This window comes from Drosophila biarmipes, chromosome 3L (genome assembly GCF_025231255.1).
Source record: "Drosophila biarmipes strain raj3 chromosome 3L, RU_DBia_V1.1, whole genome shotgun sequence".
NCBI classification, from domain to species: Eukaryota; Metazoa; Arthropoda; class Insecta; order Diptera; family Drosophilidae; genus Drosophila; species Drosophila biarmipes.
The window spans coordinates 22,987,344-23,011,686 of record NC_066613.1 but is presented as its reverse complement, the minus strand read 5'-3'; the positions used below and the strand labels follow the sequence as shown (position 1 = coordinate 23,011,686).

Here is a 24,343-nt window from a genome sequence, read left to right as displayed (position 1 = left end):
TTAAAATAATAATTAAATAGTTCTTTTAATAACAATATTGATAGTCTAAAAAATCTATATGTATATTATTTTAATATAAGAAAATAAATTAGCTTCTTACTTGGAAATGCCATTTTATTCTAGTCTTTCAAGTTTCCAACCACCGTACTCCCACTGCAACTCCATCATTATGCAGGCGGCATGCCCCATTATCATTTTGCTCATTTCCTTTGTCGTTTTTGATTTTGTTGCACTGGAGGAAGGGGCAGAGAAGAAAGCTGCTCGAGAGTCTGCCAATGAGTGCATTTGGGCCGGGGGGAAAGGCGGTTTCTGGAGCCCCCAAAAAGAGCCCGAAGCCTCCCAACCCGACCCCTTACCATTTAGCCAGCTTTTGTCAGTTGCAATAACTTTCGCGTCAGTCCAACCAACAGATCGTAATGCTCCGCTCCGTTCTGCTCTTTACAGGCCACATTTCGTGTACGACGGCATAAAACAGAAGCGGCAAATAGAAAAGCCAAACGGCGGCTAAGTTGCTTTTGTCCGCCCTCGGGGGAGGCGTTGGAGGACGAGGAGGAGAAGGAGGAGTTGGCCTGGCAATTGGCCAAGTTAATAGAGAGCCGGGGGGGCCGATAATGACGTTGCTGGAGCTGCTGCCGCCCATGCTGATGATGAGGCTGCTAACTTGGTTATTGCTGCCAGCCTAGAGACACAGGACCAGAGCGACAGACCAGTTACCCGGACCCTTCAGATCCTTTTGAGGCCCAGCGGACCAACCAGCCCCACCAGACAGACAACAAAAACAAGGTCTGAGGCTGCAGCGCCGGGCTTACTGCATTTCCGCATCTTGTTCCTGTCGCCGCCCGTCGCTGTCATCGTTATAGCCGTATAGCCCCCGTCATTTCCACAGCCGGAGTCACCATGCCCATGGCCCATCCACTGCCGCTCTGCGTGGCCTGGCTGCTGCTCCTCGTCGTCATTGTGATGAGCGGTAAGTGCACAGATAAAAAAGCCATATCGATATCTATTTAGGTACTTTGGATAAGCTAGATATTATTCACATGTACCTCGGAAATACCCTATGAAGGTGTCTAAAAGTATTCAGCAGTATCACCATTATCCGCCTACTTTTTACTTTGCATTGCATACTTTTAGACAACAACGTGTAATTGTTTTTAAGAGACAGTACTCTTGAGTTCTTCAGAAATTTAGTGCGTTCACTAATAATGGTACCTAAAAGTAGGCAGCATTATATACTCAACCCCCTTTTGCATTGTATAGTTCTAGACACTTCTTAAAATTGATTTTTATTAAATAATTATTAATTATTATAGTCAACTATTATGTTTTTTTCGGTGTACCAACCCATCCAAGCCCTTCGGCCTTCCGCCTTTTGCCGTATTGTTGCCGCAGTTAATTGTTGGCATTTGTTTGGCGGCGATTCCTTTCCTTTTTGGCCCCTTAATTGTCCGCTCCAGCTCGGGATTTTTGTTTCAATTAACAATTAGTTTTGCCAACTGCTGCACAAAGTTATGCCCGGACGGGCATATTCCATTAAATGAAACAATATTGCGTATACGCCTGGCGGGCCTTGACCAAAACTCGCAATGAAAAGTTTACGCTTGCATCCATCACAACAAAAGTGGTCTAAATAAATGAACACAAATGTATGCTCGGCAAAGAGGAAAAATTCAATAAACTGCAGAAAGTTTGTGAGAAACTTAAATCGGCTTTTACTCGGCTTGCCAAAGAAATAGTTTAAGCTGTTCTTTATTTTCGGAAAAACCCTTGAATAGCTGTTGGTCTCAGCCCCTGGGAAACTCTCTCAACAAGTTGTGATGTCAACAATTATTTTCCCCAGTTTATTTTCCAAATTGCATTCGGCATTTATCGGAACATCTAATGGGCTCTAAATCGTTTTGTGGTTCTACCACATAGCTCTCATCAATTGCATGAAATTGAGCTCAGGCCTAATTTGCCCTAAAGCCAGGCTTAAAAACATTGTATACAGGCAAAGAATATGCAATAATATTTATTCCATAACTGACCGGAATTATGTTGTAAAACATTTCGACAGCCGGTGGTCGTATCAACGAGTAAATGCAACAAATTAGGGATAAGGCACGTGCCCCCAAGCCTGTGAATAAAGTTTTAAGCGCGAAATTATCACAGTTTAAAAGTGAATGGATTCAATTTCAGTTGGCAAAACCGAAAAACTGATTTAATTAACAATTGTCAGGGAGCCAGGGACTGGCGAAACGCAGTCCTTAATGCATTTGATTTATATTTAAAGGGTCGCGAATTTATTGCAGGAATGGCAACAAATAACACCCGAGGAGAAGGGTCATTGGAACAATTCAAAAGTGCTCGAATTAATTGCATTTTTGGAGCAGCCAGTGAAACGGGGAAAACGCGCAAAAAAGGCAGGCGCACGAAAACAAACGGAAAAACAAGTAAATCGAAAAAAATAAGCGACGGGCGTGGACATATTTCAAAATTCAATTAAAATAAAACAAAAAGGCGGCAACAGCGATAGCGACACTATGCAATTTCCGCTTAGGGCGTGGCTCCAGTCAGGTGGGCGTAAAAATAATTAAACTGCGACCAAATAAACATCGAACGCAGAGGCCTTTGGCCATTGGCAGCGAAACGAGAGGCCAACTACCAAATGGTGGCAGTTTTTTAGCGATTTTGCGCTGACTTTTGCATCCGACATGCACAACATTTTTGCAATTGAATTACGTCAATATGTCAAAAGGGTTTTAAAAACAACCGGCCATCACTTGGTGGACAAACCACACCGAATTGCGGAAATAGCACAAGACGAATTAGCATCGCTTTCCCTTGGTTTCTAGCTAATAGTGATCAATCCACCCCTCAATCAATCAATCAGTTGCTCTAAGTGCATTTCCCTGTTTGACGGCGGTCAAATTAAAACGGCTTTCGAAAAAGAGGGAAAATTCCACCTGCTAGTTGTTGATTCTGCCCAGCATTTCGAACCCATATTCGTCTAATAAATTATTTCCAGTCGCTTTGGTGCGCTTTCTAACAAAAAATTCCCCCATTTCGCCAATTTAAATATTGATTATGATTGATTTAGCGTGAAAGGCCGCAACTAAATATTGTTTATTTGCCATTGCCACACTTCAATTCGGTTATCGCAGCCCCATTGCAATTTTGAATTCGATTCGCCGCGGCGTAAATTACACAAAGTAAAATTTACGAGTTTTCCTGCCCTTCACAGGAGTAATTTTAATATGGTTATTTTTTAAGTCTCGCGTGCATAGAAATTGCATATTTGAGCAGAACTTTTGGCCAGTGTTTGGCCAACGCAAAATGAAATCAAATAAATAATTGCACTGCCCGAAGGATGCTTCATGGTTCCCTGGCCCAGTGGTCAAATATTTGCAGCAAACTTTTTGGCTCTCCACTGGCCAAGTCATTGAACGTTGTTGGCCTGGCCAGGAACTCAAATAAAGCTGGCAAAAATGGGAAAGAACTAGAGAAAAACTGAGGAGCGGCCAAGTGAAGTGGAGTGAAGCGAACTGCCGGGCCAAAAAACTTGGCCACGTGCAGCCCACGCAGGTAATTGAGTATGAATGGGGAATGTGTCGAAAGCGTTTTCCGATGTTTGCCAAACAAAACGCTGCAGGTCCTTGGCTCCTTTGACTCCTCCAGACACTGCCAAAATGGCAAACTGGCAACCAAAGTAGCTGGAAAATGAATTCGATACATTATCATGACGTCAAGTCGTGCGTGGTGGCGACTGGCGAAAAGTATAAATTACATCAAATGCTATCGAGGGCAACAGCAGCCGCCCATTTCTTATGCGAAACACCTGCAGCTCGCCAAGGAGTCGTGGACCCCATATATAGTACATACCTTGTAAACACCCCAACCAGCCACCCACTTTGACTGGCTGACGACGGGGGGCATCCCGAGGTATCCTGGCAAATGTGCGCATAAATGAATTACCAATGAACCGCATGGTTCACGTTTTCAATTTGAAAGGCTGGGCGCTAATTTTCGGGGAGGAATCGCCTGACGGAAGAGGCCGACCTAGAACAAAGACCGTATAGCCATTTGACAGATGTGCTGCTCCCGTTTCGACCCAAGGAGGTACAGTGGAGAATAGCTAGGGAAAACCCTTCAAAATGTTTGATTCAGAAAACTAGAAAATGTTGATATTAAAGGGAATAAAGTTTTTAAGCTTATCATTATCAATAATAGTTGTAAATATTTTGTTAGATTTTATTATTTTATTACATTTTTAAAAATACATATAATAGATCTGCTGATTCAACGTAAGACGTCTTCCCTCTTTAGAAAATTATTTTTAGATTGTGACGTTGATGTTTATGTCACCGTCAGCCATCCTTATAAGGTCGTAAATTGTATGATACCCATTTAAGAGTCTATTTCTTGACTTGCTGCCAATCTAAGTACAAACTTTCCTCACTTCGAGGGTGTTCCTTCCGCCATAAAATTGAGCCTGAAGCCAATTAAATTAAAGCTCAGCTAAAACACACACTTGGTGACAAGAAGGGTTTCTCCCTCTAGACACAAGCAAACAACAATTCACTTAAAGAGGCTCCACTGTGGGGCCAAGTGCGAGCAAGTGAAATGCCGAAGACGTGTGCGAGTGAAAGTGGAAGGGGGCACAAATCGACAGCCTACATAAAAGCGCAATTTGCGCAATTCCAACGTCAAGTTCCATTTGATTACAACACGTTGACGAGGACGTACGCACTGCCAGGGGATTGGGTGCCACATGTAGGGGAACACATGAGTCTGCAGCCGGTAAAAGCAATTTCAGCAAATCTGCAATTGTTATGTCGCCTGCTAAACAACTCACTTCGCAGGCAGGCCTTCTAGCACGTCAAATATTTATATTGCACTGCCGTTCCAGTGCCCATTTCTTGATATATATGTTGTGTATCTATATATATACATATAGGTATTCCCCTGGCCCTTGTTGCTCTCATTTCGGGGCATTTTGGGTATTGATTAAGCACCATCGTGGAGCTGAAACAATGGCCCTGCCCAATTATTGCAGCAGTTTATGTCCCCGTACGGACCCACATGTCTGTCTTCCCTCTTTTTTACAGCTTTTTTATGCTTCCTGTATATAGATTGTTACCGTCACGAATGGGGGGGCCTGCAAAAAACACACACTCCGGCAGGCATAAATCATGCAAACGACTTGATGGCGTCTATTAGTCTGTTTATAGGCCTAGTTAAAAAGTTTATAGAGCCAACTTTACGGTGAGCAGCAATTAAACACAACGGTCCGGTCCTGTTGATCGCTGTTTTGCAGACCTTACAAAAAGGAGGGACAACAAAAAGGTTGGGTCACATAAAAGCAAGGGAGGACAACAGTGTTGCATCCCAAATGAGATGGTTAAAAACATATCTTTGGAAGACGAATGAGAAAAGAAATAACTAGTAGTTAAGGTTTGAGAAAAATCAAAATTAGTTAACTTAATGAAGATATTTTAAATGTTTTTTAAAAATGAATAATATTTGAATAATATTCCATACGAATGCATTTAAATATCTAAAACAAACCAAACCAAAAAGTGGGGTATGTATACATAGGTATATGAAATTCTGCATTTTTTGACTAAGAAATACGATGAAAGTTCTACAAAAAAGCAACCCCAAAAAGGCTTTTGGAGTTTCTGGCAATTCCTTAAAAAAAAAAACAAACACAGAACAAGAGGAGGCACTGAAAACCCAATCAATTTACTCAATAAGCGTAAGAGTATTGATACCTGCCCGCATTTCCCCCAGTGTAAACTTGATGCGCAGTGATTACACATACTCACATTTCTCGGCTACGTGAGGAAAACAAGAGGCAAACTTGTGGGGATTCGTGGGCTCCTGCTGTCAGGACTCCCAGGACTCCTCCCAGGAGTGCACTTTGCGCGCCACTTGTGCGGAATCCCCGGCAGGAATCCTGCGTTGGCGCAGGAGCAACAATTGAGAATATATTCATTGAACTTTGCTCGCACCTCATGGCCCCCACTTTTCTTTCCAACTAACTGTTTACAAGCTCTCATTTGGACCTACTAAACGAGGAATTTCCGTGGCAAATCCAGCAGTTTCCGTCACTAAAAGAAAAAACAACCGTCTATTTATGGCACGGCCACCGTGTACCTGGCCATTTATTGATGAATTTCATTTTATTTAAGTTCGCACGATGCCGGCCAGCTCTTGAAATGGCTGTATTTCCCTCGCACTGGCCGGCGAACGAAAGTTGAAACACAATTCCCAACTTTGTTGTTGCTCGCTTTCGCTGCCACGCCCACTTGGGGCATCATCCCCACCATCTGAACTCCGAGTACTGGCCATGTGCAGCACCTGAAACGCGGCTGGCATCTAAAGTGGCTGCGATTAGTTTGCTAATGTTGTAATTTCATCATTGACGGGAACTCGGGCCCTGGAAAGCTACGGCTTCGGGCGAGATTGAGGGTGCGGAGGGCAGGAGCACCACCATACGACTACGGCGAACCACTCAACGCATCGTACGCCGGGCGCTTAGCTAAACATCATCAGGTACTTGACAGCCGGGAGACCGCATTTTGCTGACCATTGTGCCATCGAGCAACAGGACAATGGTCAAATTGCAGGAAATATCTCATAGAAACCGCAGAACTTAACAGGTTAATAAGTTAAGATAGCTGGGCTAACAGATTTAAGATATAGGATTAGCAAAAAATAAATTACCTAAATAAAAGATAATCCTTTCTTCCAATATGGTTAATAATCCCTTAGCTTATAATTGTATTTTATTTATTAATTTTATTGTTATTTATTTTTATTCTGTTTACTTATAGGGGTAGTAATATTCTATAACATAGAATAGCATTAACTTCCTTTATCTCCTTTATTAAAATTTAGCCTGAAAAAATTATGAAAACTCAAAGCCTTAAGCCTTAACTAAAGCATTTTACCTCAACAAAGAGACGAGAAGGCAGACCTAAGAGTATTTGCACACCTTTATCTACCTGCATCCGCAAAAAGTAAACAAATGTGGCCCACTGTACGAGCTCCAAGGCCTCATCCATTCGGCCAACATTTGCTGAGTTGTGTTGGCCGCTTTGGCTCAAGTTTTGTCGATTCATTGAAGTGAGTGGCTTTTTATTTGCGAGAAAATGGCAAACATTTTTTGCCATTCTCTTACTTTTTTATTTTTTGCCCCACTGAATGCCGACTGCTGGCTCATTCTCTCCCATTTCCAATATTCCGGCTGGCTTTCTCGACGTATTTCGAGGCGGATTTTTCGCATTTCGTATTGAAAAGGAAATGAACTCATAAAAAGTAATTTGGCCATAATGCTTTGGCCGAGTTAGTTACTTAATTTGCAGTTGCAAATAAAGTTTCGCTTTATTAATTTTGATGTCGAGTGCTGTTGTTGTGCCCCGTTGCCGGGCACTTGATAAACTCGCGCAGGTCCAAAAGTTCTGGCCATAAAGCAGAAAAGTTACGTAGAAAAATATTTTATTACAACGCAGCCAGTGCGAATTCTATTTTGAATTGAATTAATTTGGGCTTTAAGCCGTTTCTTTCGGTAGCCTTGAGCTTGGCCGTAAAATGAAACGTGCCACGGCTTTCCAGTGAAAACAAGAGCCGCAGGATACCAAGAAAAAATTGAAACCGAAAGACACACACAGATATGAGCAGACAAATGGAGAAAAATTATATTTTTTCTCTTTTCTCGATGCCTGCGGCGTTTCCAATTGAGTTTCTCAACTTGATATTTTTATATTCAAGATTCAATTAGACGGCAACCTTCGCACAGGTGTCCATATCCGATCTCCAGCCACTTTCCATCCAACAATCCCACACGCACTCAACTCCAGAGGTGGAAAGTCGGTAAACTTTATTGTTTTTCTTTGGCTGACTTTTGCCGCTGTCTCTCGCGTTGAGACCAAATTGCGAATATAATGAAATTTCTTCCGTTTCGCCGGCTGTAATTGTAATTGGTCTGCAGCACCTGCAGCGGCGGTGGGAAAAAGCTAGATGGATTTTCCCGAGGCGCAACTTTAAATGAGTGGCAAATTCAGAGAGCGCGAAATTCCCAATGAGTTGGCGAGTACAAAATGGGAAGAGGCGGCGGGATTCACACAAATAGAATTTCCCGAAAAATGAAAGCCTTTGAGCGGCAAACTGGACTTTGCTGCCACCGCTTCGTTTGAGTTATTTATGGCAAAGTCCTTTCAAATTGATAGAAAAACACTCCTTGTTCGGGGTGACGTTTGCGCAACTGCTGCTGGGTGGGAAAGGCGAGGGGAAAATCGCTGCCAAGTCAACGGAAGCCAGCAGTGTGAACTCAGCTGCACTGGTTTGACAGGATGGTGCCCTTTGTACCAAAAGTTCTTTGCACCCCAAGCTCTTCTATCCTTTTTTCCTCACACACTCAAACCGGGGAGCAGACAATGCATTTTCGCTAATGGCAGCCGACAGGATTCGCATCCTGGGGACATTCACTAAAAATTTGGTTAGTTCTCAGATTTTCAGGGATTTTCGGTCTGCTTATCTTTATTTTTGGCTAAAAATGTGACTTAGTTTTGTAAGTATCTCAGAAATTTAACATGGCCTTCGTCGTTAGATATTTCACAAAATTGTGACTTTGGCTTTAAAAATAAAAGAATGAAATGTTTAAAATTTAATTTAGTTATAAGTTGCACATTTATTTTCCATGAAATAATTACAAATTTTAAATGAAAAATGAAAACAAATTTATTTCCTTTGAAATCATTGTTTTTTAAATCTATGGGAATATTACTTTGATGTAAACGTGTTCAAATTTTAAGACAAATTTCCAAAGCTATTTTATTAGTTCTTTATTCAGTAATATATATTTTTTAATCCTTTTTTTTCCATAATATGTTACTTTAAAAATTTAAAAAAGAGGCTGAGTAAATATATCTTTCAACAGCAGTCTCCCACTGAATTCCTTAGCTGATGCATTATTTATTCATTCTCAGCTCAACCGAGAGCCACTTATTCCGCCTTTAAATGAACTGCTCGGCCAAACAGATCGCTTAAGCATTCTCCTTATAAATTATAGCTACCCAGCAGCGTACATTTGGATTTTCCGCTGCTTTAGCTTCCACTTGAGATCTGATTTCAATTTGTCCTGCGAACCTCCCTCGCCCGTTTGCCGCTTGTTGTTGTCACACGTTCCGCTTTATTGCATTAGTTTTCCTTTGAGAAATTATTTTCTTTACCTTAATGATTTTCCGCTGCAGTTTTCCTCCTCCGCCGTCGACGACAACGACAACGACGAAGATGAGGTTTCCTTTTCCGTTGCATTTGCAAATGTCCTTGCAGTCCGCTGAGTGGCTATGGAAATATTTATGTTGGCTTGCAGTCGTTGAAGGCGCTGCTGCGATTGTTGCTTCTGGTTTTATTTCGTTGTTTTGCCGCTGTTTGTCAATTGAGTCTTGGAATAAGTTGAGAAATGCACGAAGTGCCGCGAACTCAGAAACAAAATCAATTTTTCCATTTAGTCTCAGCGACTGTCTGGCTGTTTTTCATGCGGATTCAATGAACCATAAATTTGAAAGTGCCGCACAGCCAGACGCGACGGCGTCAGACTCTTCTGGCAGTTAAAAAGGTCAAAAAATAAGCAGTAGAAATGGAAAATAGTTGAGCTTGGTGGCGGAGGGCAAAGTTTAAAGTTCCCCAAAGTATTTGGTAATCGCTTACCTGCTCGAAAGCAATTGTACTCCGATTAGCTGGACGGCAAGTTGTTCGTCCTTGCACACAAATTGCAACAATTCGAACGTGATTATCCCAGAGGCACAATAAAAATAAGTTCTCGAGCGAGGGAAAACAGCAGGGATAATACAATATTCAGCATTGCACAAAGGGACGAGACGAGGAAAAGCGTTTTCCTCGATGATGTCTCTGTAGCGCCGTCTCACTCGCTCCCCCTCCCTGGCCCTCTCGCTCTTATCTAGCAAACAATTTTATGCTTCCGCCTGAGCGACAAACAATGGAGCGTAAATATCCCAAAAGCGGTGCCAAGGCAAACGACGGAGGGAAAACGCAATTCTATGAAAATGCCTCACATACAGCACATATAAATGTGCAAATGAATGAGTGAGCGACTGAGTGGGGCACCGGAAAAAAGGCGTTTTCAGGGGACCAACAAAATATTGGTTTTCCATTACAAAATTTGGTTGACCTCAATCAGGTTGCTAAGATTTGGAGAATTACTGAAACAGGTTATATTTGAGTTACAGAAAATGGTAAATTTTTTGGGATACTTAACTTACTAAAGATTTTTAGCAAGATCTCATGGCACTATCTTTTTTGATTACTTATATATATTTTAAAAAGTTGTGGCAATCTAAAATTTAAATTAAATGTAAAATAAAATTTGAAGGTTCATAAAATATTTTGTTGCCTTAAGTTTTCAAAATAAATCCATTGAGTTAGCTAACAATCAAGCAATTGCCTTAATAAAAATTTGGCAGCCATTTTAAAAATATATATAGCATAGCGTATAGCATACTTTTTAAAACGTTTCATATTAAATTTAAGAAAAAATCTAAAATAATACTTAAAGTACAAATAACAGAGTATAAACCATTGCAATACAGATATAAGCGCCTAGCTTTAAGAAATTTAATTTATTATTTAAAATAATTGAAAATAAAAGAGTAGTAAATCAACTATTTAATTTGATCATTTTTGTTGATTTTATTCATTTGAAACCTATTAATATTCTGCCCAAAAATCCGCTGGATTCTTCCTGTGCATCTGAGTGAGTGACTGAGCGAGAGGCCTTTTTCTGATGCAGGCTTGTCCGTTGCAAGGGACTGGCGGTGGAAGAGCCCAGTGGCTGGGCCTTCGCATTGTTCCGACATGCATAATAGACGAAGTGAAAATAATGCCAGCATAAGTCGGGGATTAGACCGGCTGATACCCCTCGATTGGAGGCCACAGCAATGAGGGGCTTACTGGCCAGTGCCGGGCTATCCGTCGGATACGCCTGCTGGAAGGCGGGACTACAGGATAGGAATTAAAAGGCAAAAGGGTCCGAACAGCAAACTGCCAGTGTAGTTGATAAGATTTGGATTTGTCTACAACATTTATTGTCCCTCAATGTTGTTGAGCAATTTTTCTTTTGGTTTTCCACTTTGTGTGTGTGCCGGGCGGCCAGTAAAGTGTGCTTTCTGCACAATTGTCATCATGACCCTCATGCAAATGTGTGGGTGGACACACGCACACACTCGCACACCCAGGGAGCAGTGTCAACAGCAGTGGGCCTCTGTGTGTGTGTGTAGGTGTTAGTCAAAGCTGTTTTGCATACTTTGCGGCGCTCTGACATTGGCAAATATTTGTCCCTTTTTTCGGTTCGTGTTTCTGGGGGCCTGGGCAAGAAAATAAGCGATAAATAAATACAATTTGCTTGGTCTCTTTATCTGCATTTAAGATCGTCCAGATAGAGCACGCAAATGATGGGCCCAATCCAATCCGCTGAACCCGTGGCGAAATGAACGGCCAAACTACTGAAAAATTATGTGCCATAAGACGATTTTCCACGGCCCATGGCGGGCGTTTTAAAGTCGCATAAAAATGGCGAACATTTTCGCCAAAGGGAGCAGCAGTGGCAAGTCCGTTGGCCCAAGTGTTCTTCCGTTCGCTCTCTAATTTGCTTTGACATCCGACATGTGTGTGTGGAGAGCTTTGTCTTTGTGCGTTCGCGATTCGCCAGCGCCAACTGCAAAAACCAGAGCCGAATCCATCAGCGCGGGAACCTGAAGAGGAGTCGGAGCAGCGATGACGAGTCCTGTCGCAGGAGGCTTAGACATGCTCTTAATTAATTTGAACTCGCGATGGCTGCATTTGCTTTGTGACAGCCTGGATGTCAGCGTCTGTGAGGCCATCATCCTTTTTCCCAGGCTTTTCCCAGACGTTTGCCGACTGCCAAGCTCTGGAAAAGTAAATTAAACCAGAAGCTCAAGCCACTGTAGCCCGCCGAATCGTTGCAAAATGCAAGGCGTGTCAGCCTATTGCTTCGAAATTCAGAAAGCTCTTGACTTTAACAAGGGAATATTGGAGCGAAGTATCACAAAAAAAACATTAATAAGACTGCCATTCATCAAAATCTATAAATATAACTGCTAAAATTTTGAAACATTTTTAAACGTGTACTTTGCAAAATTTATAATATAATTTAGAAAATAAATTCGTGTCAAAACCTATTGTGATATTTGTGCAGCTAAAGTGCGGTAGAGCAAAATGTTTTATTGATTTCCATCACTGAAAATATGCAATTAGTTTTTCTTTGATATGCAAACATAGGAACTAATTTGAATGCATTTTAAAATGTTTAAAATAATAGGTGTATTTAAAGCTTAAGCTAAAAGTATTCAACAAATATATCTGAATTCCACTGGAATATTTCTAGTGTTTTTACTCTGTTTACCTACACAACGAAGAAAAATAAATATTAAGCAATCGATTATAAATGCTATTTTAGTTATGTTAAAATAGTTAGCTTAAGTTAGAACACTAACTATCTTCTTCACAAGGAAGCTTAATCTCAATTAGAGAGCAGCCTTCGTTGATTAGACAACTTACCCTGTTCTCAAGATCCTGCCCATTTTTCTAGATTAAGCCAATTTCCCACCTTCCTGCTTTCCACTTGGCAAGGCCTTGTTAGGTTAACTTTGAGTTGACTTGTCTAACGCTTGCTGAGCAAAGAGCCCAGACAAGTCGACGTTCAGTCAAAATGTTCTGCTCTCTCTGCCATAAATGCCAACTTTTGTTGCTTATTTACATATTTAAAACTTGTCGGGGCTTCGCCGAAGGTTCCTTTGTTCTTGGCCCCGTTGCCCTTATAATATTCTTGTGATTTCCCCCCAGCCAGAGCTTGAAGATGGCCCACCGTTTTTGGCTTGATGTGCCATGCAAATCGTATGCAATGTGCAAATTCTGTGCTGCAACAAGGTGAACTTGCCCGAAAGTGTTTGACTTGCCAGCGCCCGCCATATTTTCTTACCTTAGTTCATATTTTATTGCGTTAAGCATGCTTTTTTGTTTGGCTTTCTGCTGCAGCAGAGAATTCTGCACATCTGTTTCCCGTTTGGTTGGTTAGCTTTTTGCTCTGTTATCTTGTCGGTGTTGCAAGCACTCCATATCCGAGCGGAGTCCCGAGTCCTCCGGATCATTGGATTGCTTTAATGGCTCCATGGCCCACACGGCTTATGGGCAATGTGCTGGCCCACTCAGGACATGGCCAATTCGTCTTTTCGGGGCTCCACAACACAATGGTCGATCTGAATGTCCATCGTCTCCGGAACACACACATTCTCCTCGAGAATTCATGCATACAGCAGCCGCCATTAAATATGTGCCAGTTGAAATCGTTCAAAGGTACGTTTCATATGTATATAGACCATATATGTGGGATGGCTGAGGGGGCGGCGCGGGCGAGTTGACAACGCCAATACAGGTGCGCACAATGCAAACGAGTGACATGCAAATGCTTTCAACAACAATTGCAATTCATGCACACCATGTGTGTGTGGGGCGTGTGTTGGGGGTGTTTTTGGGGGGTTTTCAGGGGGCTGGGGAATGACAGCCAGCCATCTCACGTGTCGTTTCATTTTTGAATGTCGATTTTTCGGGAATTCTCTCCCCTTTTTATTTTGGTGCCTTTGGCTCGCTTTTTGCATCGCCAGGGTAGCCTGGATATGCTGGTGTCACAAAAATTCATTTCGTCAGAATTTCTATTGCAATCGAAGGTCTTTTGTCCGGGGATTTGAAACCCAACGATATTGTACATTTAAGGTTCTGAGATCACTTTTTGGAGAGCCCTTAAAGGGCTTTAAAGCATTATTATTCCGCGGGCATAAAGTTTTTGACGTTTAAAAAATTGGGGATAAAAAGAAAAACTATTAATAATAAATTATGAAAAAGGAAAATATTTCAAATCTTTTTGAAAGGATTTTGAAATCTCCAGAAATCGTAGATTCAGAGGACTAAGATCGTCTTTCAAAATTTCTAAAATTGTAATGCTTAAAAATGAAGAAAACGGTTAGTATTCTTGCAACTAAATTCCAAATTTAGCAAATTCAAAATTTTTTTTTAATATTTTCAAAAAATATTTAAACTATATTTTTTAATGAAACTTTGATGTCAGTTTTTGTGAAATAAATTACTAATCATAATAAATAATTGTTTTTAGGTATGTTTTGTTTATTTTAAATTGCTTTTATTGTTAATTTCTTAAATTGTAAATCGAAAAAATTAATAAAATTAAAAGTAAAAATGTTTAATAACCAGTTTTGCCCATCTCAGGGATCTTTTTAGTTACTTAAATAAAAACCTTTTATAAAATACAAATACAAATACTTTCGTTTTATATTTTATTTTAGTTTTACCTCTTTTTGCCCACTTCTCCCACATTATTATTTAAATTTGCACGTCATCCAGCTGTCGAAAGACCCTTCTTGTTTTCCGCCCAGCACTCGAGCATTTAAAATTCTCAGCCATATGTGATGGTGGCGCTGGCCAAAGATGCCGATGACTCCGAATGCAGCGAGGACGGGAAACTTTGCGGCAGCCTGTTTTTGTTTTCCGAACCGAACAAGGAGCCCCAACGACGACCACAACTCTGCTGCTGCCGTCGCTTGTTTTTCCCGTTTTCCCATTTTCCTAGTGCTGTGGCTGCGGTAACTGCTGTTCGCGCTCTCACTCGCACTCCCACTTACTTATGCATTCGCACAAAATTGCAATTTCCACTAAGATTGATGAAAAACGTTTCCAGAGCCACGCCTCCGATTTCGCACCGATATGCGCTGGCTCACCTGTTCACCCTCCCATTTTCCGAGTTTCCCGCCTGCCAAATCATGTCATCAATTGAATTTCAAACGATTATTCTTGCACGTTCGCAAATCGCTGCAAAAATATTTGCCACGCCAGCCGTGCGTTGTCAGCAATTCACGATTTCTGGATGCGGGTTTTGCATATCACTCGCAGATCCCCACAATACGCTTCGATTACGCATTCAAATCAAATTGTTGTCGTCGAGGTCGCATCAGCAGCCAAATGCGGAATGGAACGCCTACGGATTCGGTTAACACGGCCCTCAGTGCGCACTCGAAAAATATGTTTTTCAAAAATAAAACGAAAAATTGCATTCATGAATAAGAAATCGTTATAGATTGGCATATGTTTGTACTATTTAAAATGCTTTTCAAAGAAGATTATAAATATTATAGATATAAACTAGTCTTGAATTTTTTCAAAGACTTTTCTGAAAAGTTGGTTTACATGAATTCTGAAATTTCATTTTGAAAAACAAAAATGTATAATAATTAGAAAATTGAATTTATGGGCAAGAATTCGAAGCATGTTTATGGCCTCCGAGCATGGTTTATTTTTTCCGAGTGCCATTTCCGAACCAGCCCCCCGGAAAATGCCCCACCGTGTAATCCCGCAGAGTGCATTCATGGAAAATTCACATTCCGCAGGTAGCTCAAAAATCAACGCCGAGCATCCGCCGCCGGGCCTTCCTCGAAATAAACTGAAATTCTTGCGAGAGGCTCGCATATTTCACAACTTAATTTAATGCATTTGCAATTGCATACTTTTGGTTGCCTCCCCGGCTCATGTACTCGCAAATATATATAAACTAAATATTGTATACAAAGTGTTCTGCAATTTGCTGATATTAATCTGGCAAATAAATTTCGAGAGGCACTCAAACGTGAAATGCCAGCTCTCCGCATCCACCGCTGCTGCTGCTGCTCAAACATTTAATGAATATTAGTTTTCTTTGGCGCTGCCTAGGTCTACACTGCGTCTACTTTATATATTTACCACTTGCCCTCGGCTACTGGCTGCTGGATAATGGATACTGGGCCCGGGTTTCCCTTTGGATTCGCCTTTTGCGGTCCTATTTATATCTGCATCCGGAGTTTTGGTGGTGAGGTTAACGAGCCGCCTGGAGGCTCAAAACAGCGTGAAATAAGCAGATTTATGTGCTTCATTTTTAGCATTTAGCTGGCACTCGGGATGAGGGAGATTCAGGTGGTTAAACTGCGGATAGAGGCCGGTTGGAGCCCAAGAACTGTTCCTTGCTGACCGATTCTGTGGTTTAAGTTACTTCCCCAATCGGAATGCAAGGCCCATAAATACCGCAGGCTCCGGCTGCAGCATTACGATTGTAAATAATTAGTGTATTCAATTACAAGTTCATAACTCAAGTGCAGTGGGCCGAGTACTTGTGTTGCCCCATGTTATCCCTTAATTAGTTGCGCTCCGCGCTCCAACAATGTGTCTTGATTAGGCTGCGATTACACGTGCTGCAAATTGTGGCAGCTGACAGCTGTTGCCAAGATGTTCCCAGGCCTAACTGCAGCCCAGATTCAAGTGAAATAACACTGGCGCTGGCTCTAACATTAAATTCAATTGGCATTCATAAAAGTTTGCCAGTTAAATGAATCGAATAAAATTCATTCCAACAGATGTCAAATCACATAAAGAAATTTTACCGTCTAATGGCGAACAAATACAATTTATTTCCGGCCAAAAACAAAGCCAAATGGAATTCAAATTGGAAAAACAATAAAGATTAGCTCTCGGCAGCTTTACTCACTTTTATATCACTTTTTTGGTTCCATGTTTTAGTAAACATTTTTTGGCTCTTCCTAATAATTCAATAATTTATTTGGAAATATTTGTAGGAGGATGAAGAGATAGAAAATGAATTTTTGAGATTTTAGCTCAGCTTTTTTAGAGTGGCAAAGCCTTGTTAGGATTTTATTCCGAGTTCATTTTATTTATTTTGTTTTCCTTAAAAGCAGTTAAATGGATAATTTCACAACAGAGTTGTTCTCTTTATTTTCGTTTAATGGGAGGGAAAATTAAGGCATAAGGTGTAAACTGTAAACCTTTATCCAACTTTTCTGTCAGAAAGTAGAAAACAAGCGAACTACATGGTGCAAGTTAAAATCAGAAACAGCAACTCTAATATTTATTTTACATAGTTTGACTCACAAACTGAAGAGCAAGGACTCCTGCTGAGCTGCTGCTCAAGTTTCTTTATTGTCACTATTTGTTAACGAGGGCTGCAAGGACCCCTCTCAAGGCGTCTTAGGAGTTGAGACCTGAAGTCCCTACTTTTGAGACAGAATTTTCATAAAATATGCAGCTAATTACGTGTAAGTTACTTACAGCCATCCACCCAAACTATGTATAGTCAGGAGCTGCTGGGCCACTCGACGAGCCAGTGCCCCATAATACAATTTAATTACTGGAAAAATCACAGCTAAAAGGAAACAGTGACTGGGGTGGTGAAAAATGCTCCATGTCAAATGGAGCGGAACGGCAATAGTGCGTAAATCTCGGTGCCTTAAGTAGCAGCATCTCCTAACCCCAATTGACAATGACATTTTGCCGTCATTAAGGACTAGGAACAGCGCTGCGAAGCCCGCGGTGCGGAGGACATGGGGCAGGACATTCGCAGCAGCCCTGGGAGCTGGCTGGTTACTGGCTGTGTAGCTGTTGACTCGTTGTGTGCGCAATTACAGAAATTAGCTTTCGTTTTTAATTTATTAGCGCCATTGTGCGTGCGCGTAATGGCGACAGGGGACCACCGACGGGCGACAGACGACAACCTAGCAAATTTCTCCCACCAATCTCCATTACCACACTGGGAAAAAATCCGGGAAAGGGAAATGACAAATATTCAAAATCACTATTCCTCTAAATTTATATATTAAGGTCCATTTTCTCATCAGGCTAAGGGGATTTAAACTAGACTATTTTAACCCTAAACTGGATATTAAAATGTATACATTATTTGAAGACAAAAGTCTGACACTGTATAAAATATTTAACCTGTGGTTAAATTCTGGGGTACTGTGCCTTAAGGTATAGAATAATTTCTTTGCAGTAACATTTTATAGGACACTTTAGTACAATAAAAACCAGCATCAAATATTTCATGACTGTAAGGTAGAGTAATCGCAGATAAGTTAAAAAACCCTCGAAGAGATGTGTTAAAGGAATCCCATAAAATGTTTTATTGCAGATAACTAAACGAAAATCAAGATTTAAGCAAATGATTTTAAAACCTAGAAGATTTATTCCCACAGGAGATGTAAAATCAATAGCACCCCCGAAAAGTCCGGAGATATCTGTAAAATTTATTGGAATTCTCTTGGGAAATTGCCCAGGCGAACTCCTGATTGAACATATACAGTATTAACCAGTTATTTATACCAGCCAAGCGGTCCTAGAACAAATTACAAATTGTTTCCTGTGCAGCGGCTTCACTTTGGTAACAGTTTCGTTTCGAGGGTGGCCTCCGTAGAGGGGGTGTCCCAACCTAACGTATGGCAAGACAAATGCTTCGGGCTGCTGCCGGGGCAAATTAATGTGCATATAACTTACGCCTTTAGTCCAAGGAGTGTCCCGAAGTCGGGGGCGCTGTGGGCGTGGCACTGGCTGGGCAGGGCAGGGCCGGGCAGGGCAGGGCCATTAAGGTTGCAGCGTTTGTTTGCCTTGGCCGGACTGAGTTTCATGCATTTTAAAGGACCGCCTCCCAGGATTCTTCCCTCCGCACCCTCCTCCACGCATGTCCAATGAAGTGTGTGCAGGTTTTAAAAATTTCATGATGATTTAACAGGCAACACGAACGTCATCTGTGTGCACATGTACGGTGCGGTGTATGTGCTGTATGCCACATAAGCATGCAGAGGGCCAGAAAACATGAAAAATCCCGAAACTCTCGTGGGCTTCTCTGTGGCGCTGGACAAGTTTTCGGTTAACTATGCGGTCCACTGGGCCGCCAATGGCCGAGATTTATTTACTCAACAGGCAAATTGCGCATAATTGAAAGAAAATATGTGAATAACGCCTGGAGGGTTTGCACCGAAAGTGTGCAGTGCAACAGTCATGGGTTCTGCCTTGTTTTTAGGGAAAGTAATTTTTGTTTTAAATTTTCAACTTTTTAAATTACCAACTGTAATTAAAATGGGCTGGACATTCCCCTGTACATCAATGTACTGAAAAAGTAGCGTATATTTAGTGGTATCCGGATCTTAAAAAAAATGTAGAATTATTTTTTTATTTATATAATATAGGCCTCCAGAAGATGACTTGATGATATATAAAAATTACATATTAAAAATATAGTTTCCAGTAATTAAAGCTTCAGCAAGGCGTACTAAGCAATCTTAAATGAAATTCAGGCTACTGTGAGATATTTTGAGAAATTAAAGAACCCTCCTTGCCGAGTTCATTGCCTTGCATTAATAAATGTAGCCAGCTTTTATCTACAGCGCCTTTGGGAGTGGCGGTGTTTTCGAGTCATTAATTATTTGGCTCGCGGACAATAAACAGTGCAGCACGTTGCGCATACGCAGCGTTGGCCAGACGTGTTTAGCGGTCATCGAGGTTAGCCGAGCGGTTCAAGCCGCTGCGGCGGCCGTTAATAAAAAGCTCTCCAGCTCGAAGGTGTCTCCTCTGAGCCAGGTCGTTGGCCGAATGTCAGTGGTTCTACCTGTGCACCGTGCACGTTGGCCACAAGCTGCGCATTAGTGTGATTGCATAACATTTGCAGGGGGAAACATGAGGGTTTTTGGGTAACATGAAGAGTTGCCTCAACCACAAAAAAAAAACTTAAAAAATCTAGTAAAACTAGTGAACAGCCAGGGCAACAACAGCGAACAACCGAACGAAGCCAGCACCAAAACCAAATCCTTATATACGTGTGTGCCACGCCGATGCAGCTTCTGTGGACTGTACGTGCTGGATTTGCCACCCACTCTTTGTGGCACAAAAGTTTGCACAACACCACAAATTCTCGCAAATTTCCAGCTGCCGGCTCATAGTCGGTGATAATTTAAGTCGGAAATGTTCAAGGAGATCTCTGCTTTCGCCCCGTCCGCACGTAAACCAAATCCAAATCCAAACGAAGAAAACTGCTGGCCTTCCCCCCTCCTTCCTCACTGCCAGATACAAGCGTAAATTGCAATTACAACAAGTGCTATTGCATTTGCAACAAGGACACGAAATGCGAAATACAAAATACGAATCGGAAGACGAATCCGTATCCGAAGAGTAATCAAAGCCGGGCAAAAATGTGAGAATGCAATTATGACCGAGGTGGGGTGGCAGGAAAAGTGGGTCCATGGGCTGGCATAAAGTAAATAAAAGACACAGTTTCTTGGCACAGTCAGTGGCGAAAGTTTACACACGCACAGGCTGGCCGTCAAACAGACCGAAAATGAAATCATTGTCAATTCATAAAACTGAGCAAAAATGCTACAAATTGCATTTACATATGCTGCAGCATCCTTTCTTCTCCTGCTCCTGCTGCAGACTCACACGCATGCACGTTCGGCCATTACGACGTCCATTATGCTTCATTGCGAAAGGCGCCGCTTGACACATATACAGCAGTAGCGTATATATATAAAGGGGCGGCCCGGAAAAGTGGGCGGGGCACCAGGCAGCAAGTGGCAGGCCAGCCCTGCGGACTAAGCCCCTGGCAGCCATGTCGTTTATTTAAGATGACAGCGCCAGCAAACGCAGAAGCAGCAGTTCCCGTTTTGGTCAAGTGTACAAAACATATTGCAGTCACTGTTACAGTGTAGAGCGGATCGGCGGAATATGAATAAGTGCTGCCGGGAAACTGTATTTATACGAGGCGGGGAGTACAAATTACCAGCTGTCCGTGAGCCGTCGAGGCCATCTGGTTAATAAATTCACTTATGAATATTAATTGGGCACATTTAAAATTTCTGTTTTTAAGCTACCCATTTTTTGATTCTGTTATTTGCCATTATTGGATTTTATTATGTTATTGCACTCTTGAGATTTAACCAAAACTAACTAATTAGCTGGAAAAATCATCAAACATTTGTTGTTTAGCTGATTAATTTGTTTTCAAAAACCGCATTTTAAAAAGAGATATAATAAGTAATTAAAAGTTAATATTTAGTTAGTTATTTAGGTGTATCTATATAGTTATTAACTATTGATTCTTGTTTCTTAAATTAAATTTATGAGCCTTGCAGAAAGAGCCTTGTTCGGCTTATTCCCAAAATAGTAGTTCGGTAGTTCATGAACTCTCCTGGTTTTCCCTGACTCTGCTAATCGCATATACCCTCGTTTTCCGCGTTGCAAGTGTTCCTAGTGGACGCTGACCTTGTTTTTGCCGCCTCGAGCGCAAATGACATTTATTAATTGGAAAACAATAATTCGCCTGCCAAAGTGGCAGGACCTTCGCCCCTCGCTGGCTGCATGCCAAGTGGTGTTCCTTGTTGCAGGATGATTTATTTGCCAGCCGAATCCAGCGGCCTGGAGCGATAACACGGTGCACGGAGCAAGGAGCACGGAGCATGGGGCATGGGGAATGGGCATCGTCATCTGGCCGTTCGGTAATCAGTTATGCAGGCAGCGATTAAAGGCCGTCATCAGCAGGAAGCGCCAAAGTATTCCGCCAGCTGTGCCCAGCTGTGTGGCCCACAGCCACCCACCCTGTATCTCGCGTCCCATTAAAAGCTGTCAAATTTTAATGTTTTACATGGCAGCCTGAAAGTGGCAGCGGCAACATCGTCATCGCCATCATCATACCTATACCACATCTCCATCCACTTTTACGGGCATGGTCATGGCACCTGTCCGTCCGTCCGTCGGTCCCGACACACCAGTAGACATCTCCGTGCCTACCCAGGCGGTAAACATTAAAAGCACATAGTTTTAATGAAGCAGGCAAGCAGCAAGCAGCCAGGATGTGTGGCAGTGGTTGCCGCATGTCCTTGTACTTGCCGCATGCTTAACGGCCGCCTGGCACACGAGGCGTATGTGGAACGTGGCCCCAACACGCGATAAATTCATTAAAGAACTGCGAGCGGCCCCGAATCTGGCTGCCTAGTCTCGCGGGCAATCTAGAATAATATAGTGCAACAGTGTGAGAAAATACAAAAAAAAAAGAATAAAAAATAATATAAATAGAGCATATAAAATGTTTTAAAATAGACTGACGTGACCCAAACTCATTTCAAATATTTGGAAAGTTACTTCCCAGAGGGTTTGAAATTGGCTATATAAATTTTTGTATTTGCAACGTCTAAATTTAAGCACGAAAATAAAAAAAAGGATTGGTAGAAGATAAAACTTTTTAACTAAATTTTAAATTTGATTAGAACTTGTAAATATTATTTAAAAAGGCTTTCAGATCAATAAACTGTATCTTATGATAAAAGAATTTCCCATTATTAGCTACTTAAAAGGGACATAAGACAATATTATTTATAGAGAACATAAAAATAATAAATGCAATATTTTATTATTTAATTTTAAGTTGATTTTTAGAAATATGTAAAAGAGTTGTCATGCTGAAATTTATATCAGATAAAGATGATGATGCACATTTTTTATGGAACGAAGAATTTTAGATATTACTTTTAAAACTAAATATTTAGTATATTTTTTTTTGGTATCTCAGCCTAAGTAGTGGTTTTCTCTGCATGCTCCTGCATATCCTTTTGGACAGCCAGCAGTGAGCAGTGAGCTGCGAAGCGCGCACGTTTATAGATTAACACATTTTTACTGCTGAATGTACTAATAAGGCAAACATTTCCACTTTGAGTTGCCCCCGGGAGTGACGGGGCCCTCAGCCGCAGATTCAGCAGGAGTAGGAGCAGCAGTGGGAGCGGTATCCCGAGTATCAGGACCAGCAGCCTGCAGGACCTGCTATCTCGCACTGGGGCAAACACAGGAAAGCTCGTACGTGAGCACGTGTGTGTACTTTCGAAATTTATAACTCAACGCGGCGTTGGGCTGGGGAAAAAAGGGAAAACTGGCGGAAAGTCAGGTGAGGAAAAATGTGAACGAGCAGCGGGGAAAACAAAGCAAAGCCAAGCGGCAAAAAATGTATTTCATTCAGTGCGCCGCGTCCTGCGAGGCCCAGTTCGTCCAGGCAGCCAGCCAGTTAAATGGCAAGTCCTCCGGGATCTGGAGGCCGCTGTGCCCTCCACCATCCCGCCATTAAACTCCGGCTACGGCTATGAATACCGGCTCATGTTCGCCGTGTTGCTGTTGTGATTTTGGCCGAGCAGAGAAGGTTCCCTGGGAATGCATACACATGCTACCTGTTCCTGTCTCTGGATCCCTTTCCCAGCAACCAGTCGCCTATTCCCCCACCCGATTGCTACTCAGGGGTTCCGGCTGCAGCGCGTGCCTGGCACTGGCAACTTGGCAGCTGCTGCCCATCATCGATGGCAATGGACTTCGCCAGCCGCCAGATTCCGACCAACGGGCGACAGAAGTGCACAGGGGAAAACTAATAGCCATTGAAATATAATATTGATGGGGAAGAAAAATAAAATAATCTGGACTTAAATATTTTTGTACAATAAAAACACAAACAAATTAGCCAATTTAAGAAAAATGGTCGAAAACAAACCTCTTGAAACACTGTTAGTGGAGTCAATATGCAGACTTCTCTGAAACTTTAAAGCTATTTAAAAGTGTATCTTAAGAAACCAGGAACTATTTAAGGCTTGCAAACCAAAAAAACATAAAAATTCCTGCGTTAAAAAAAATAAATATTATTCCTCCGCAAGGAAAGTATTGAAAATAAATCTTAAAAGATTTTTAACTTTCAGCAGGCGAGTAATAATTATTCTTAAAGTTTTTTTTTGTGAAATATTATTACATAATATATATTTTGGAATATTCTGAGCACTAAATTATAAAGAACTTATATTTTTGAAGCTTTACAACCATATCTCTCAGTGCAAAAATCAACTCCCACCGAAAGGCGGTGGCTTGACTTGTAATTACCACTGCATTGTGGACTTTTATTTTCTTTGTTTGCCAGTCACTTTAAGTCGGCCTGGGACCCCTGGGAGTCTGCTGCACCTGACGTCGATTGAATTACTGTTAAAATATTATCAGACAGGTCCTTGTTTTTTGGGCGCTGACTTATCGGACGGGGAAAAAAGATTGTCTAGTTTGGAAAAGGTTGCAGCACGTTTACAGGCTAAAGGCTTTCAGATTAGCTTGCCGCACACCTGAGCGGTTAAGTTTAACCAAGTGGAAAATTAACAGAGGGATTTTAAAATGGATGCACAAACTCCTAATGGATGACTTTTCACCTGTCTGTTTCGTTTTTAGTTAAAATGCTAGTTTTAGAAGAGCTAAAAACTGTTGGATTTTATTGAAATACCTAACAGATGTAATTGATACTCGGTGTAAATATAGTTTTCAGCTTTTTTGTGCAACGTTGTTATGGGTATTTTGCCACATAATCGTAAGTTACACAGAAAACATAAATGCCAACATAAATTATTCGAACTATTCCATTTGCTGTCGACGAGCA

General features: G+C 41.6%; 1 protein-coding gene across 2 annotated transcripts in view; it reads left to right on the top strand.

Annotated features, from left to right (window-relative positions):
- LOC108035436 (junctional adhesion molecule A) overlaps window positions 1-24,343 on the top strand; it is a 101,708-nt gene that overhangs the window by 33,115 nt on the left and 44,250 nt on the right. For both annotated transcript variants that reach the window (XM_017111069.3, XM_017111068.3), the window contains exon 2: window positions 445-967. In XM_017111069.3, coding sequence (XP_016966558.1) covers window positions 898-967 — 70 coding nt within the window. In that variant the 5' untranslated portion in view covers window positions 445-897. The remainder of the gene's footprint in view (window positions 1-444; window positions 968-24,343) is intronic.